General features: G+C 40.7%; 1 protein-coding gene across 1 annotated transcript in view; it reads right to left on the bottom strand.

The window, feature by feature from the left end:
* Nucleotides 1-17,839, bottom strand: part of ANKRD31 (ankyrin repeat domain 31) — a 73,606-nt gene extending 55,767 nt beyond the window's left edge. Inside the window, exons 1-7 of the mRNA XM_068423370.1 lie at nucleotides 17,703-17,839; nucleotides 16,750-16,805; nucleotides 14,991-15,070; nucleotides 11,527-11,573; nucleotides 10,862-10,956; nucleotides 9,803-9,843; nucleotides 1,630-2,283 (exon numbers count right to left, since the gene is read on the bottom strand). Of these exons, the coding sequence (XP_068279471.1) occupies nucleotides 1,630-2,283; nucleotides 9,803-9,843; nucleotides 10,862-10,956; nucleotides 11,527-11,573; nucleotides 14,991-15,070; nucleotides 16,750-16,805; nucleotides 17,703-17,812 (1,083 nt within the window). The 5' untranslated portion in view covers nucleotides 17,813-17,839. The remainder of the gene's footprint in view (nucleotides 1-1,629; nucleotides 2,284-9,802; nucleotides 9,844-10,861; nucleotides 10,957-11,526; nucleotides 11,574-14,990; nucleotides 15,071-16,749; nucleotides 16,806-17,702) is intronic.
* Nucleotides 17,840-19,172: the final 1,333 nt, after the last annotated feature.

The raw sequence follows: 19,172 nt of genomic DNA, 5'->3' as shown, positions 1-19,172 counted from the left end.
AAAACATTTCAAAGAGAAAAAAAAAAGCCACATATATTAAAACAAATGGGCTATCCAGCATCCTGATTGCATCTACAGGACAGTGCAGGCTCTTCTCTTTTAGGTACCTGTTTCACCACAAGAAGGATACTCTGAAGAAACAAGGATGAGAAAAGACCAAAGTGAACCACATACTGTTAGAAAGCAACAGTTACCTAAAAATTAACAGGGATTTTTTCCTCATTAAATTGCCTCCCTACTTCTGCCTTCAAGAACAGCAGATGGAGACACACAAAAAGCTAAAATCAATTATCAATCGACAAGAGGTTATAGATTCCCATTCCAACAGGACCCTGCTTCACAATCTTAACTGCACTGTTGAGTAAATCTATATACTAAGCTTCACACAGCTGTGCTACAAATTTCAGAAGTCAACACTTCACTGGAAGAGCTTTGTAAATTGGTATGGTTCTGAGACAACTAGCCTTGAGACCTTTCCGCACGTTGAAATTAGCTACCTTTGTGGCACATTTTATTACGTACTGTTACATTCAGTTAAGATTACCAGCAAAAGACAGAATTAACTCAGAGTCTTTGGATGCTTTATGTCACTGTGGGGAAGCAAAGTGGCTGTAAAACCACCTTAAATAGCTAGTTACACATAGCTGATCACTGATTTGCAGCTCCAGATTATTCAAAGACAGAGTACAGAATCTGATTCCAGGTTTACAAGGGATGTCTACTACACTCTACAGCATAAACATGCATCTCCAATGTGTCCTTCTCTCTCTCTTATTATAACATAAACAGGTAGAGACTATAGCTTTGCTTTCCCTTCATGTTCGTCTCCAGATTTTTGCATTCATGTTGTTGAATCCAAATGATCTATTCCAGATCACCTTTACAGCACAGGACATAACATTGTGGAGAGAACAGCACAGGGTAAGAGAAGAGAACAGAAAGAAGGATCACATGTTATATCCATACATACTAGTTTCTTCAGGGGAGGGCATGAGCATAAAACCATGCCTCAATTTTTTCAGTAATTATCACACAGGCAGAACTTAACAAAATAAATGCACTTCTGAATATACATGTAAAAAATCACCGTAAGTAATCTTCCTAGTCTACAGGAAAGACATAGCTATAGTTTCTTTTGCAATACTTGCAAAGCACTTGTATGCTACAGTGGTGAGAACTATGATAGCAGAAAACAGCATACTATAGGCTGAAGAAAAACCAGAACCAGAAGGGGCAGGAGTTGAAATTGGCTGGTATATGCCAGTGTGCTACAATGAAATAACAGAAGAGTGTTTTGAGAGAGAACACGAGACATAGAAGATGTACAGGGGGATGAGGAGTTTTTGAAACTTCCATACTGATTCTAGATTTCCACATCAGTCACTGAATTAACTTTACTAGGCTTTCCCCATCCCAGAAAGCTCAGCCATTTTCATAACATGGATGTATCAAAACAGAAAAACATTACTGGACTTTTAAAACAAAAACAACTGAAATGTATTAAACACGCAAATTATTGATGCTAGTTTGTTCTTTACTAAGATTCACATCTCCAAGTAATTTGGCTATTCTATAAAGTATTTTATGGTAAACATAAATTTTCAAATATTAATTAAACTGCGTATATACTTGCTCATTTGTTGTCCTCTGCAAGTTAGATCCCATTAAAGCTTTTACTTCTTCCACCTGAACTATAGCAAGCTGAGGCTCAATCATGTTTGTTATTTGTGTACAGTCATCATCTAACTGGGGAATACTGGGTTCTGAATTTAACTGCTCTCCCTCGGTGTTAGGCTGTCTCTCATTTGGCACTACAGGAGTGACAGGTTGTACTACAGATCCTGACAAAGCATTCAGAGCTGTCACAAGCTGTACTGGCAGGGCATCACTGCTCTCATCTCCTGAGGGACCAATGGAAAAGGCATGAGTCTGACACTCTAACTTGTCAGGCAATGGGTTTATCATTTTAAGACTCTCAGAATCACTGAAGGATCTCAACAAATCACAGATTTCAAATTCACCAGTCTCTACACTCTTTTCAGTGGATGCTTCCATGAAAATCTTCCCTGGGGATGTCAGTGAAAGACCTGTATCATTATTAGGGGAATGTTCTTTTACTCCGTTATCTGTGTCAATAATGGTCATGCAGGTTCTCTGGCAACCTTCTAAAACATGCGGAAATGTATCGTGTGGCATCTGCTCCTTTGGGACCATCGTTGTATCCTCCAGAAGGTTATCTAGACAGAGACTTACTTCTGGAAATAGATCTTCATTGCTTAATTTCTGTGACACCTAAACATTAAAAAAAAAAGTTTACAAAAAGGAATGGAACAGCTCTTTCTAAAAAGCATGTAATTAATATTCACTTTAGAAGTCATCCATATACACACATATATTTTACTTTCAATTTTTGCATAAACTACATGACTCGAAGCTTTGCTTAAGAAGCCATACAATTTCTTAACAAGAGCTAGACTGAGTTCTCAGTTTCAAAAGTAGAGCACTTCAGCTGTTGACTTCCCTAGCAGTGAAAATCCAGAGTAACACAGACTAAATCTGTTATAAAGTCAAAGATATTATGCAATTGCCAATGACCTGAGGGTTGTTAATGGGCTTTAAAGAAAGGCATTAAAAATTTCTGTCACTCAGAAACAACGAAAGTGAATATATTCACAATAATATAAAAAACATAGCGAGTAAAACACAATATATGAGTTTTGATTATGTGTTTATGTGGATCCCAAACAGGTATGGAGCATTTGTGTCTCACAAGCTTCAGTTCAAAACCTTAGGAGTATGTTTGGAGGCTGCACGTTTGAGTTTCCACACTGAGTACAGGACCACAAAACCATAACTGTTCTTGGAAAAGTAATACTGCTACTGTTTTTCTCATTACTTTGAGCCACTTTCAACTGACGCACCCACTTTCATACCAATTAATAGCTTTTTCCTTTATTTTTCCTGTCCCTGTTTCAAACGCTTCTGCAGGAGAAAAACAGATGCCCCAGCAGACCTAAAACATATCTTTTCTATTTAACGGTTGTATATAATAGTGGTGTTGCTTAGTAATACTGGATCTTATGATAATCTCATTTTCAGACTCTTGCTGCCAGCAAGTGGCAATACTGAGCAGTGCAAGAATTCTTTAACCACTGGTAACATAATTTTGATAAAGTTCACAGACATTAAAACAGAAAGGGCAGAAATCTGACAGCATTCACTCACATTCAGTTCGTAAGCCATTACAAATTCCTAATTGTTTGTTGAAAAATTACTCCCCGGTGTGCTGCTTCCTATCTTGTACCTGTGCACCTAATTGTTACTTTTTAAGTACAGATTACTTTTTACTTTGCTGTATTGAATTACAGTTTCTTTTTAGACCACTTCTCTAATTTGTGCAGACTTTAAACAATTGAGAAAAAACCCCACTGGCATAACTTTCTGTACTTGAAGAACTGTGGTAGAAACAGCATGTATGTATATTACAAATTTCCTAAGAAAAAGGCTTGGTGCATTTCTTGAAGAGCAGGAGAAACTGACATTTATATTAACTGACCTTATATTAATGGAGAAGGATCAAGCAGGCATAAATGACTAATTTTGCAAGATCCTAAAAACCCAAATGCCAACTGAAACACATAAATGTGGCGGGTGTTCACAACCCCCCCACCCCGATCCAACTACAGGTGCCTAAATTTCTTCAGCACTTATTTCTACTTGCAAAATCCTGTGGGACTTGCTCTACAAGTAATTAGAATCTGCAGAACATAATAAATTAAGCCAAAACTTTCCCTCCTGAAAACCCATGCTCAGCTGCCACTTATCCATAAAGACACTTAAAGCCCCAGTGCCTAAGGTCCCTATACCTTCAATGATCTGTTGAAAAGGAACAGAGGAGCTGCTGAAAAAGCAGGGCTGAGCCAGCTGAGAACTGAACCAAAACAGGGAGTTCTCTCTCCTGGGGACCCCAGTCTGGTAAATATGGTCTCAATACACATAAGTTTCACTCAAAGGAGGAGCAGGATTCCCCCTCAAGTCAGCAGCTCAGCAGTAAAATATCAACAGTAAATGCATGTTCAGGTCCATCCTCCACCAGAAGAGCTATGCTTCAAGCAACTCATTTTAAAAAGAGGTTTCTATGTAGAGAATGCCGAAGACAAAAAGGTATCTCTTTGGCATCAGGCTGTTAACTCTTTTTAGGGTTTGAATGCCAACCATCTAATGGCATCTGTGAATCTCTTCCACTGAGCATGAGCACATTACTTCAAAAGCCTTGATTTAAATCCCACTATCAATTATTCTTAGTACAAATCCAAAACAAGGTGCTCCTTAATCCAGGCACAAATCCTGCTGACCTAGCATCAGCCCAGAATCTCTTGTCTCCCCATCTTACCCAGTAAACACACACTGGGTAACAACAGCAGAGCATGGCCACAGTGAACTCCAGCCTCAGCTGATTCAGAACCTCACACTAGAGGAAGCACATGGACACAGAAGTCAAGCAGAGGTCTCATCTAAAAAAAATCAACTTACTTGACCATGGATATAAAAACTGTGTGTTAATAAACTCCCTGCACCAAATGCAAGTGAGTGAGCCAGGCTTAGCCAAGCCTTAGATGTCTACCTCTCCCTGTGCACTACATGAGCGAGCTTAAACCTGGACTGTCAGTTTCAGCAGACCGCAGTGCGTTCACATGACCTTGGTGAATCTTGACATGCAAGAATTTTTTTCCATGTGTTTGAAAACAATTAAAAAGTTATCAAGAAATTGGTGGCTATTTGGTGTCACAGACTCTGGCTTGCAAATATTACAAGATACAACTGGACTGACTAATACTAAAGCATAAATAATAAGGGTGGAGTGGAAATGTTAAGTGGACTCCTGTATCTGCTAGCTGAGTCAAACAACAGCAAAGAAGTTCAGCCTTTCAATACATACATATAAGAGAATCCCTACAAAAGAGTTAAGACTCCAGAAGGATCAACGTTACCAGCTTTTGTGAGAACACTTCGCTGAAGATTACTGCAGTATACTGGGACATGAGGGATGCACAGAGAATCACAGAACAGTTGAAGCTGGAAGGAACCTCTTGAGATCATCTAGTCCTACCTTGCTGCTCAAGCAGTGCCAGCTGCAGCGGGTTGCCCAGGACCACATCCAGTCAGATTCTGAGTATCTCCACAGGTGGAGAATGCACAACCTCTACGGGCAACCTGTTCCACCATCTGACCACCCTGACAGTTAAAAAAGTGTTTTCTTGTGTCCAGGCGGGATTTCTTTCTTTTTAATTTGCATCCATAGCCTCTTGTCCTGTCAGTGGCCACTGAGAAGCCTGGCTCCCTCATCTTCATTCCTTCCTGTCAGGTGTTGACACACATTAGTAAGATCCCCCCTGAGCCTTCTCTTTTCCAGGTTGAACGGTCCTAGCTCTCTCAGCCTGTCCTCATATGAAAGATCATAGAACCATAAAATAGTTTGTGTTGGAAGGGACCTTTAAAGGTCATCTAGTCTAAGCACCCTGCAACAAGCAGGGACACCTTCAACTAGACCAGGTTGCTCAGAGCCCCGTTCAACCTGATCTTGAATCTTTCCAGGGATGGGGCATCTACCACCTCTCAAGGCAACCTGTGCCAGTGTCTCACCACCTTCATCGTAAAAAAATTCTTCCTTACATCTAGTCTGAATCTACCCACTTTTAGTTTAAAACCATTACCCCTTGTCCTATCACTGCAGGCCCTACTAAAAAGTCTGTCCCCATCTTTCTTATAAGCCCCCTTTAAGTATTGAAAGGCCACAATAAGCTCTCCCTGGAACCTACTCCAGGCTGAACAACAACACCTCTCTCAGCCTGCCTTCATAGGAGAGGTGTTCCATTCCTCTGATCACCTCTGTGGCCCTCCTCTGGACTCGCTCCAACAGCTCCATGTCTTTCCTTTACTGAGGACTCGAGAGCTGGACGCATGACTCCAGGTGGGGTCTCACAACACTGGAGCAGAGGAGCAGAATTCCCTCCCTCGACCTGCTGGCCATGCTTCTTTTGATGCAGCCCAGGACACGGTTGGCTTTCTGGGCTGCAAGCACACATTGCTGGCTCACGTCCAGCTTTTCATCCACCAGTACCACCAAGTCCTTCTCCGCAGGGCTGCTCTCAATCCCTTCAGCCCCCAGCCTGTACTGATGCTGGGAGTTGCCCCTTCCCAGGTGCAGGACCTTGCACTTGACCTTGTTGAACCTCATGAGGTTCACATGGGCCCGCTTCTCAAGCTTGTCCAGGTCCCTCTGGATGGCATCCCATCCCTCAGGCGTGTCAACTACACCACACAGCTTGGTGTCCTCTGCAAACTTGCTGAGGGTGCACTCGATCCTGCTGTCTGTATCGTTTATGAAGATACTAAACAGTACTGGTCCCAATATGGATCCCTGAGGGACACCACTTGTCACTGATCTCCATCTGGACACAGAGCCATTGACCACTACCCTCTGGATGTGACCATCCAACCAATTCCTCATCCACCGAACAGTTCACCCATCAAATCCATACCTCTCCAATTTAGAGAGAAGGATGTTGTGGGGGACAGTGTCAAAAGCCTTATAGAACCAGATGCACCAGTCCTTTAATCACCTTTGCAGCCTTCTGCTGGACTTGCTGCAACGTGTCCGTATCTTTCTTGTACTGAGGACCCAGAACTGGACACTATTTTACAGGTGGCCTTATGAGTTCTGAGTAGAGGATCACCTCCCTTGACTTACACTCTTCCTAATGCAGCCCAGGATATTGTTCACCTTCTTTGCCACAAGGGTGTATCTCTGGCTCGTGGCCAGCTTATTGTCCACCAGGATCCCCAGGTCCTTCTCTGCAGAGCTACTTTCCAGCTAGTTGGTCCCCAGCATGTACTGGTGCCTGAGGTTATTCCTCCCCAGATGCAGGACTTTGCATTTCCCCTTGTTGAACTTCATGAGATTCCTCTCTGCCCAGTTCTCCAACCTGTCCAGCTCCCTCTGAATGGCAACACAGCTATCTGGTGTATCAGTCGCTCCTCTCAGTACCATCTCTGAACCTGCTGAGGATGCATTCTGTTCCATTTTCCAGGCCATTAACAAAGATGTTGAACAGTAATTGGCCCCACTATTGACAGACTAACCACACCAGAAATCAGAGCTGCTACGTCATCAAAATCAAGAAAATTCAGCAAGACTCATTTTGAGGTGTCAGGGCTTCTATGCAGAGATTACGTTAATTAATGAATTTCTCTTGTGTTTTCAGGAATAGATACACAAAACTAACATGGCCAGTGACTCACTGCTGGTTGTCAAGGTGTCTGTCCTTTCTTCAAATCAGTACATGGAAGCCTGTGATGGCCATTGGTTCCTCTCACAAGAGGTCTTCCTGCAGCACTCAGAGCTTGCCAGTGCCAACATCAGCCAATATGCAAAAAGTATAACTCACTGCAGTGATTAATTCCAACCTTCTTAATCCAGGCTCCTAAAATATACTTTCTTGAGATATTCTCAGTGCACTCAATCTGCCTGTTCTTCAGAGGCTATTAATCATAGGTAATCTTTGTTTCAAGGTATTTCAATTTTGTTCTATTTAACTAATTCTATACAATGAGAATGTTTCATTTAATAAACTTGGTATTATAGTTGTATATTGGTAGTTGTATATTTTTCAAAAAGGAAAAGCCTAGGGGATTTCATTTTTTTTCTTTGTTCTGATACAAGGGATACTTGACCATGTAATCAATTGTATTTGCTACAAGACATGAACAATTTGCCATATTGGTCTCAAATTTGTCTTGGTGAATTCTAGCAAGTACTGTTTTTTCCCCAACATTAACCTTAATCGGGGTCCCTGAAAAAAGGAACGTAAAATTGATTTACATAGAATTCTAACTCTTTATTTACAGGTACAAATCTATGGCACTAGATGGAACAGTCATAATGCTTTGGTCTCTGCATTAAGCAGGTTATCTCAGCAGATAATTACATGGCATATTGCTGTAAATTGCTCCACATTGGAGCGTCACAGAACAAATACTGGAACTGGTCTCCTGCTGCAAGTTATTGTGAGGTTTCCTAAGAAGCTGCAGATGACAGCAAGCATTACACGCACCCAGTAAGATCCTCTCGTTTCTCTAGGACCCATGCAGTTCATGTCACTATTACTGCACAAATCCTCAAAACTGTTCATGACATTGCAACAGGAGTTGGTAATAGCAGTTACTTTTTGCTGGAGAAACAGCAACAGAGCAAATTTCAATGACAGTTTCTTTGTCCAGCATACATAGACATGAAATCAATGAATCGGTCAGGGATGAACTGAGACGAGAAATCAAAAAGCACAAAGAGGGCATTGTGCCTCAGAGAAGCAACAGAAGGAGATAACAATGCAGAGGTAGCAGAGCAGACACAAGTAACATCACGGTTGCAGATGATAGCATACAGACAGATGATACAGAGGAAAATGCCAAGAACTCCTCCATGAAATGCTGCCAGCACTTCCTCTGCTAACTGGAGAGAAATCTGCACAAGTTCTTCACTGCTGCTTGGACTTCACTGACTGCAAACCAAGAATGGAGGGAGTGTTGGAAGGAAAAAGGGGAGAAGGGAAGTGGAGAGGTATCAAGGGAACCTTTGACCACTGGATATTTATGTTGGTGGTTGCAGAACCTTCAACTCTTGATCAAGATATTTCTGGGTTGGATGGTTCACATTGATATATTGTTGAATTTTTGCTACTGTGTTTTCTGGAAGCTGTCAGGGAATTCCTTCTTCCTTCTAAGGTTTTCTTTCTTTTATGTGCAAAAGCAGTGCTTGCAAGCAGATAGTTACTAAAATAATCAGTACTATTTGTGAGCTACACTCGTAACATTCAGATTGCATTAAGCTTATCTAAATTAGTGTTGGTACAGTTCCTGTCCTTCCACTTGCCTTCTGTTGCGCATTTCCACATCCTCTCTTGTGCTGCACTGGCATTTATCTAATCTTCTGGGGAGCTGGACTGAAAAAATAATCTGGCTGAAAACTAAGCCAAATAAAAAAATTGAACAGCATCTGACAGTTGTTCCCCAAAACTTGCTTCATGCTGGCAGTCAAAAAAGCGCTAGTGTTGGCCCAAAAGAAGCAGTGGAAATACATGGCAAAGAACACAGGCAGCATCTTGCAACACTCAAGTAGATAGGCTCACACGAGTGGAATCATCCCCGATTCAATATCGCTGAGCAAGGAGCTGACAAATGGGGAAAAAGGTAGCTCCAAAGCTATTCTCTCACTTTTACATCAGCAGCAGTGAAACCTGTCACTCATGAGCAGCTTTGGGATTACCAAACAGATATATCAAAGAGACTAGTACTACTTATTTTTTGCCACAAGTAGGTCTTACTTCCAAAAAGACAGACAGTTACAGATACTCTGTTCCTCCTCAAAGACCCTCCTAATGCCTCTCCCATAACCTTCATTGGGGGAAAACATGTTTTAAGCTACTAAAAGTCTTCATTACGTTAGCGTAAGTAACAGCTGTTATAGATTCTATGTCATGGTGATGTCTTTCCTACTTTACTGTTACTGCTATGCTTCTACTCATGTGCCCTGCAAGCTTAATAACTGCAGTTCCTACCCAAAAAACAGAAAATAAAGGTTAGATCTTAAGTTGTTTTCACCTAATGCACTCAGTGTCAGTTTCAACAGCTATGTGCCTGCTTTTTAAAATGAAAGAACCAGGTATTTTTCAGTAAAATATTCTCTGATGGTAATTAAACTAAATTATATTTTATATACATTCAGTTGTAAAAATACACTAACCTTTTCTTCTGAATCTTTCTGAAATCCATTCAATTTGATATCTAAATTTAGGAAAGTAAAGAAATCTTTCAGTTGTACTATCACTGAATTCCACTTCTGAAAGTTCTCATCATCATTAATAAAATGGCCTCACTTCCTGATTAAGGCTTACGTTTCAAACCTTAAAATTTACTATAGTCATGTTCTCTAAGTGGAACTGACAATAAGGTTTCTAGTCAGGCTCTGTTAGTCACCAAATTACATTCCAGCAGTATTTTGTCACAATTCCTTACTGTGGTTTAGAGGCCTGTGTTTCCAAAGACTATCAGCAGATGGAATCGCTGCCCATTCCACAGGATGAAACCTATCCCCTGCCCTCTGTAATTACAATGCAATTAGACAATACAGCTAAAACAATAATTTACTGCCTCTGAAAAGGGCTGGTCCCAACCCTCCTGCTCCCATCGCTGTGTTTTGACATCATGTGACTCCCTGGGAATTTCCTCATCAGAAATAAAGTGAATGGTTTTCTATTGGGTTTGCAAAAACTAGCTCAAACAGGGAGACAGCAAAACAGATGGGGCAGTCCTGCATGCTGGGAGCACAGAGGAATGGAATTACAACTGAAGGAGCAGCAGGTGACACACAGATCTGGGGAATGACCAGTAGCATTTTTGTTTCTCCTTTCTTACAGATGTCTTTGATCCTTGGATATGTTAGCAAGAAGCATGTAGGAACCCTCAATGACTGTTACATCCATGCTTAACTTACACATCCATATGGCACTTAAGTACCATGTGGCCTGTTAACTTCTGTCAGGAAATTCCCCAGCAAAGGAATAATTATAAGCTGGAAACATACCACTGCCTTGGGAAAACAGTTATTTTTTCAAACAATCCTAACAGAATACTTACAAAAACATAATTTGTATTCCAAGACAACTATGAAAACTAAACAACTGTTGTAAAGGCCACATATAGTCAGATTCTAAATAAACCTACATGGATACTAATCTTCACGTTCTCAAATGATTTTACCACAGCTACAGCAACTTTAAGTTCTGTACAAAATACAACATACCTACAGAATTATTTTGCTGTCCCTCTACCACAGCATTTAGCGAAAAACCAGGCTTAGAAATATTTTCAGTAAGTGATGGACAGTTTATCCAACCCCTAGAATTAAATAATAGAATAAAAAGTTCTTATTCAGAAAGAATTGTAATCTGCTCATCTTAAGAAAATTTCTACAGTACTTTATTTATGCAGTTTCATACTAACAATTATTTGTGGAAACTGCCGTTACTTCGCTTTACAAGTACGTTCATTCTCCGAGTGAAAAAATATCCCTTCCTATTTTTTAATACTTCTTTCTATATTTCTATTATAAACCCATCTTCTACTGAAATCCTTCCATAGCGTCTTAAGAACAAAAGGTCTAATATTGTTTATTACAAATTTTTGTTTATTTGTCTAATGGTTTTCCCTGAGTGGTTTACTGTCATTCCTGTTGCTTATGCCCTTATACCATTAAAGGTAATATCATCAATAAAAACAAATACAGATACAGTTTGACCCATACTGGACACAGAATTACCTCTCATAAATAGAGATCCTTCACTAAGCAAACAAGAAAACTGCTTCACAATAGAACACTGAGAATAAAATAACACAAATGGAGGTATAACAGAACTGTTTCATTACAGTATGCCTGACTGGAATTCCTGTGTGATGTATTATACTCACTGCAGTAGAGACTGAGACTGGTCAGATGTGTATGCCTCTTGAGGTATCTGAATGAAAAAGAAAAATTAACAAGCTAGGAAACAAAGTACTTCATTACTTATTTTCTCAGATTTACTACATGATTATCTTCTTCCTTCTGTAATTGAGTTGGGAAATGGCATTTTTAGATCATATCTTTACGTACATTGCTAATAAGATACAAAAGCCATTACACTTGAATTTTTTTTTGAGCCATTTGAGAAAAATGTCAGAAAATAAATCAAGACTATGAAAGACAACACTCAACCAGAAGGAAAACATACCTATGTTAAGTTTTCCTAAGACATATGTATAACCATATGTATAACCTTATCTATAACCTAAGATACGATTCCTTTAAACTTCAGGTGTTTTATACATCAAAAGACCAAAACACAAGGTATTTTTACTTCAACTCCCAGTTTTAATCTCTTTTTGTAACAATTCCCCCTTTTAATTAAATAAGACAGGATGCTGCTCCAGAGACTGTGGAGTTTACTACACAACTCTCAATATCTCTGGAAAAGGCAGAATTAAGGAACTTAGCTGACAACACCTGCATATCAGCAAGCTCTAAGTGGCAGGGCTGCCACATCCAGTCACAGGAAAGGGCACGTGGGTAAGGAGAGAGCTGATGTCAGAGCAGGAGCCAAATTTGAACTCTTTAGTAAAAGGAGTTTGGATACGCTTTTTGTGTCTCTGGCTGTACATAAGGGAGAGATCTTCTCTAGTATGGAAAAAGAGCCTTTATGTAAAGCCTAATGCAACCTAGGAATGATTAAGATAGGCAAGTGAACCGCAGAATGGTGAACTCATCTCTTCCAGATGAGCTATCAGCATACTGGCTGCAATTTTAATCAAATCATTGACATTCAGTGGAGAACATTCACAGCACTAGGAAAATTCTGGGAAAGAACATCTTGGGGGGGACACCAAGTGATAACTTATTTCGCTTGCAGAAGGTGTTAGCAACACAATAAGAACAACCATTTTAGCAATGACCTGAGGAGCAACAGATGGAGATCACCCAATAGGAAGGACTGCTAGAAGGCTCTCTGGAACAAAACAGATTCTTCAGAAACAGTCTGTGCAACAATTGTTGACTGATGTAGTTCCAAAGTATGGCAATGGACTAGTTGGCAGAAAGTTTGCTAAATAAACCCTTTGTACAAATCAGCCTGTCTATTTACACGGAACATCATCCAGAGACCAAGCAAGGTCCGGAGGATAGCAGAACAACTACTAGACCGCTCTGACTGGCTAACATTGTTCAGATAGATGCTTAAAGCTCAACGAACTAACATTGTATCTCAGAAGAAGGAGGCACTATTTTGTTTGCTAAAAAATTAGGTTCTAAGCAGAATCAGTGTATTGCTGATTAGTTGAGAGGTCTTCTCAAATCATAAAAGTTACACAAATTGTATTTGTGGCCACTGACTGCAAGTACTAGGAACTGCTTTTTGTTTTGCTCTCTGTAAGGAAATTCCTTGAAAACTCAAGTGATATTTCTCATTAGAGCATGTATTTACACAGCCAACTATCTGAGGGGACTCTGGATGTGTTCCAAAAAAAAACCCTCTAATGCTCAGAAGACGTAAATGCCACCTAACAACTTTAGCTGCACTTCACCAAACTAGGCAAGAAAAAAAAGCCTGGAAAAGGTAAAAGCACAAACTTAGAATCACAAGGCCTGCCTGAACAAGCCATGGAATAGGGTGTTAATAGATAATGGAAATGACTTGTCAGTTGGAAAAAAAATTAATCCGACAAAATCTGTCTGTACATCTACTGCATCTCTGGTGGTAGAAAAGTCTTACTTACAATCTCTTACACGGTAAAATCAAAGATACAACTGCATATCCCAAGTCTCCCCCAACTCAGATGAAGTACGAAGAAAGCCAAGATTCTTTGAATAACTGGAACAGATGTTACATTTCCTGAAAAAATTCACAGCCCCTCTGGACTGCACGATCCTCACATCGCATCACATGAAGATGCTGTATTCACGTAAGATCACTTCTGAGGACACAGTAGAAGGAAAGCTTTTATGTAAGCATGTTCCATGTTGGATCTCAGAGTGGTTGAAGAGCCACACAGGTGCAATCCACACGTGCTAATATCAAGGATGACAGGCCAATACCATTCCTTACAGCACTCAGTAAAGATTTAAATTTTATACTGTCCCCATGCTGTGCATGAGCAAGCTGCCAGTGGCATGCTATAGAGTTCTCATAAAAAAAAAAAACCAATGAGAGTTACCCAAACTATCTGGTGAAAAGTACTAGGTTTCTTTGCTTTTCTGACTTTTCCTTTTGAGGACAGGGAATTTGTCTGTAAACTTGGAAGAATACCTTACTGGGATTGTGGATTGGTTGCTCTGGTGAGAGCCATGAAGCCAAAGACTTAGGTTAGGCAGCAGATAGTCAGATCAGCTCCCAGAGGAGAAAGGGAGAGAGTAAATGGGCACTTCCCTCATTCCCTCTCTCCTTACAAAACTGTGATAAACTTCAGTCAAGACAACCCTGGTATATGCAAGCAGCAAAATAAATTAATGGAGAAAAGCCTTTGAAACTACAGCACATTTTTTATTTTGTTCACTGTTTCCCACACTGTCAGCTGAGACAAATTCATTTGTCATTCTGTAATGCTCTGTAAAAACATTCACTTCAGTAGAACGAGTGTCTTTTTTTCAATGTACTTTTTGTCATCTAGGAAGCAGTTTAGTTCTTTTAAAAAACCCATATACTGGAATAAGGATACACAAATAGTGGTCTTTGGACTGGTGAATCCACAGCACTAAAGACAGTGTAACAGTCACAGGATTTTTAAAAAAAAAACAGTTAAAGAGTAGAAACCTGTTCATTTCTATTTGTTTCATGAGCATGTCATATGCAGGTGGAAAGCTGATTGCTCAACTGAACAGAAGTTTATGGGCTAGGTACCAACTGTGGCAAAGATATTAAAAGGGAGGCTAGTTAGTAGATTAGGGAATGCTGAATAATTACCTCATTGTCACGCAAGTACACATTTTATTCTGCATTTCAGATTATTATCTCTTTCTTTTTTAAAGAAACAATTGTCCAGTGGTTGGATCACAGCTAATCTCATAATGAGTTACCAAGGGTGTATTCTGGCATGGTAACCCAGACGGTCATCTTTCAGCTCCTGAAGGGAACATACTAAAAAGTTCGTGCTCCACGACTTCTTCATCTTTGTCATGGGCTTGTTCCTCTAATTTGAAAGGTTATACCCTCATGAAATACCAGGGAAGAGACTTCAACACATTCCTGAAGAGAATGCGCTACACACATGACAACTGTCTTGCCATAAAATTCATGTCAGCTGCAAGCCACCAGGCTCTTTTGCACATAAAGAATGCCCAGTAAGTTTATTAATACATAATAGTAAGATACGTGTAGCAGGAGATGTATCATTTCTATACGTACTGGATTTATCTGTTTTTCCTTCTGACTATAAGTGTGATCATAAAATTTCTGTATAAAACACATTTCTGGAGAGGGAGCTCCTAGGAAAAAAAAAGAAGAAAAGTACAGTAATTAAAGGAAGTTTTGATTGCCTTAATTTCTATATAACTTTCCACAACTCCATAAATTTCTACATAACTCAGTAACTGAGGTATATGTATCAAAGCTTCTGATATGCAACAGACTTCAGTGCTTAAACAGTCTATCTAACTAGATTAGATATGAATAAAACTAGCTAGGGGGAAAATTTATTTCACTTAGTGTTCTGGAACCCTCCCTGAGTTTGTATTAGAGATTAATTCTTTTCTCTTTTTTTTGAAATTAACAATTTTGGTGCGCTGCTTGATCCATCTGACTAAAAATTATTTGTACTCCTATATGGAATACTTCCTTTAATGACTACACAAAGGAAGAACTTCTCTCTGGAAAAAAAAGAGAGTCACCCTTAACGTTGGACTCCTAGGTTTCACAGCTAACTAAAATGTTGTTAATGACCTTAATAAAATACCCATCAAATTAATCTTTATGTTATGTATCTCATCACCAAATTGCTACTATATAAGTACGCACAAATACATGAATAATGAAATACTAATTCCAATTTACAGAATATAAAGTGCCGCAGGCAGAATGCTAAAACTATCATAATCTGTCACAAAAAAACCCTACCCAACCCTCAGACAAATCCCCACTCCACAAACTGAAGATGAGTCAAATAAACATGCCTTAAACCATGTATGTTGAATGTTGCCAGGTTTTAATTCCAGTGGATAACCACTGCTAAATTCAAAATGGGATCATGCTTCTTTCCTCAGACAAAACTATTGAGCAACTACAAAAGGTTCAGCATCAGGAAATGACAGCCACAGGAAAAGCTTCTTCAGATTTCAATGGGTTGTACATAGGATTTATATTAACTCTGAGTAGGCTGATAAAAAAACGACAGTCCACTCAGGTCTTCCAATTGGGAAAAAGACAAACAAAAAAAAAATCTGGAAGAACACTAAGAACACCTTGTGTCACTTAAAGAATAGGCAGTCTCTGTATTGCTGGAATAAAATGTATAGCATGCAAGCCAAATGGATTACATAAAAATGCCAAGGAGGTACCAGTAAAACTGCTATGCAACTACAACATGCTTGCTCATACAGGGATTTATTAGAGAAGATTTTAAGGCTTTAAATGAGCTTCTATGCTTTTATGTTTAAAGTAATTTAACAATACTCTTAAAATTATGCACTTAAATATCCCTACACAAATTTTGTACATTAAAGAGAATGGATATATTCACAATATTACAGTTTGAAAAAAAATATTATATGCTACTATAGTTATATATGACTATTATGTGTATAGATTCCATTTATATGACTATTACGTGTCTAGATTCCATTTATTTTATTCTGCTCAAACACAATACACATGTCTAAATAAAAACGATATCCCTATATATAGTTCAAACACTTCCCAAGCCAGGCATTCTCAGTCATAGCACATAGGAAGAGTGGAGAAATCACGAACAAACATATTTTTCAAATATTAAAAATGTGCTGAACACTGTTCTGAAATATAAGCTGAAACTATGGATGTAATAAGAGAGCACATAGAGTTCATAAGAATGAACTTCATGCAACACATCAGTTTAACTAACATGGACTCAAGGAGCACCCACAGCAGGACTTCATACAAAAAACCAACACAGACTGAAAAAAGCTCCTACCTTCATTAATTCTTATTTCAGTTGTCAAAGCCATGTCCTTATTAAGAAAAGACAACCTTTGCAAAATAAAAATAAAAAAAAAAGGCCGTTAAACATTTGTACGCTCTCCTTTTCAGTCCTACAAACTGAAAGGGCAGTTGAGGTCAGTCGAGGGTGCCCACCTCAGCCCCTGCTGTAGGGACACAGCTCACGACACGCTGGGGGAGCACACCTCTGCCGCTAACACCGATGGTAAAGTACCCCCAGACTGTGAGGGTACACCCAATACTCTGCATAGAAAACCTGAGATGGGGAGGTACATCACCACTTTACTTATTTCCAAGCGCTAAGATGACACAAAGCCAGTACAAGAAAGTGCGGCTGCTTGGTGGTTTAAATTCTTTTCCATGTCTTAAAGGATACAAGAGACAATGTCATGACAATGATATTAAGTTGCTGAGAATTAGCATCAGCAGCAATCGTATTTAGTGATGTTTTCTTTATTTTCTCTGAGTTGGGTTCTGGTACATTCCACTGACTAAAATGTTATTCAGGAGGGTCCGGAGGCACAAACTCGGAGGCCCACAATGTGTGTGTGTAAAATCAACAGGGCCATTCGCAGAGCTGAGAGCTACCGAGTCTAAGCGCATGTAAAACGGGTCTGAACAGACGGGGAAAAAAAAAAAAAGAAAGATTAAAAAAATAAAAAAATCTAAAAATACACATCCGTGAAATAATGGAGAAGAGCTGTTTTGCACTCCGGAATGTCGGGCACAGGAGATGGTTCCTGTACGTGGCCGGTATTTCCCTGAGCTCAAACCCAGCGCCGGGCAGGCCGGGGCAGCGGCCTCCTCTCCTCAGGCCGGCCCGGGCGCGGCCCCTCAGCCCGCCGCCGCGGGCTGCCGCCGCCGGCGCCACACCTGCCGCCGCGCTCGCACAGGTACGCGCCGCTCGGAGCAGCACCGCGGTACCACCTCCTCCTGCAGAACTCCTCGTCCTCCACATCGCTCTCCGTCACCGAGCCCTCCACCACGGTCTCGTCGCTATCACTTTCCCGGCCGTCGCCGCCACTCCGCTCCCCCATGGCGCCGCCGACCCGCTCCGCTCCGCTGCCCTCCCCCGGGCGCCGCCGGCGGTCGCCCCTCCCCCCAGAGTGCCGCGCCGCTCCCCTCAGCCGAGGCGGCGGCGGCCATCTTGGCCGGGCCGGAGCCCAGCGGCGCCTCGGTCGCTTTCGGGGAGTTAGGGAGGCGCAGGGCACAAGAGGAGAGATCGTCCGCAGCAGGCGCGCCTCTTGAGCAGGGGTGAGACTGGAGTGGCTGGCGGTAGAACTAAAAGGCGCCACTGAACTCACTTCGGCGCCATTGAGATGAGTCTCCCTCAGCGTGACCAGCTTCGGCCTGCTTGGCAGGGGTTTGTGCCTCCTTGCTAGTGTCGGGCTCCTGGTTCAGACCCCATCACACACATCATTCAGCAGAGCCACAAAGCACTTAACATACTCATACCCACCTGTGTGTCACCTAAAATTGCTGCCTTTTCCTAATCTGTGTACTTGCATTGCCACGCTTAAGCAGCTAACTTCATCTGCTGTCCTGAGCACAGTGAATGGTTCATGTGTTCAAGAGTAGGAATGTGTTTGAGGTAATCACATTATTAGCTGCCAGTATTTTCACAGTATTTGCAGTGGCACGCTTGCGTGTCACCAGGCAGTCATTTGTTAAGCACAGCAATGTTTTCCTCAGGCAGACCGGTTCTGCCTCAGCTTTGCTCTCCGTCTCTGCAGCAGCAGGGAGGGTGCTGCTGCCATGGTGTCCGTCAGTGCGAAGCTAGACTGTGGGCAGGCCACCACAAGAGCTACAGGTATGAAAACTGTTGATGGCAGAAAGCATTATGTCATGTACTTGCACAGACTGCAAATTCCAAATCATAATGACTCCTGCTCCCAGTGAACTTGATAAAATTAGCATTTTTATTACTTGCCAAATCATATTCATCACAGAAAATTAAAAAACCCACTGCTATGGAAGAAGTGTGGGAAAAAAAGAGACAGGTTCTAAAGGTCATCTTAAATTATGTATCAATTATACATAATTGTTGCAACTGTGTACAAATTGCTATTTTCCTTTTACTTAGTCATATCCGTATGCAATTATATCAATTGCTATGCGTATTATCAAATTATTCCAGAAATCTCACTGGTAATACTTCACTCTTTTCAGGTAATAAAGGTGAGATACTCAAGCAAAACGTGAGTGTTAACAAGCTGGCAGGGAAGAGGGATACACAGTAGTAACTCACTAGGATTTATAAGCATCATGTTGAAGATGCGAATGAAAAGTGGTTTTGCATGTTAAAAGACTGAGCTGGTGTGAATTATTTAGTCATTGACAACAACTACTTTGTGCGGAGTTTTTAGGAAACCTTTTCATCAGTGAATCCTTTTTTGA

The sequence above is a fragment of the Nyctibius grandis genome, chromosome Z, assembly GCF_013368605.1.
Source record: "Nyctibius grandis isolate bNycGra1 chromosome Z, bNycGra1.pri, whole genome shotgun sequence".
Taxonomy (NCBI): Eukaryota; Metazoa; Chordata; class Aves; order Nyctibiiformes; family Nyctibiidae; genus Nyctibius; species Nyctibius grandis.
This window is presented reverse-complemented; position numbering and strand designations above follow the sequence as displayed.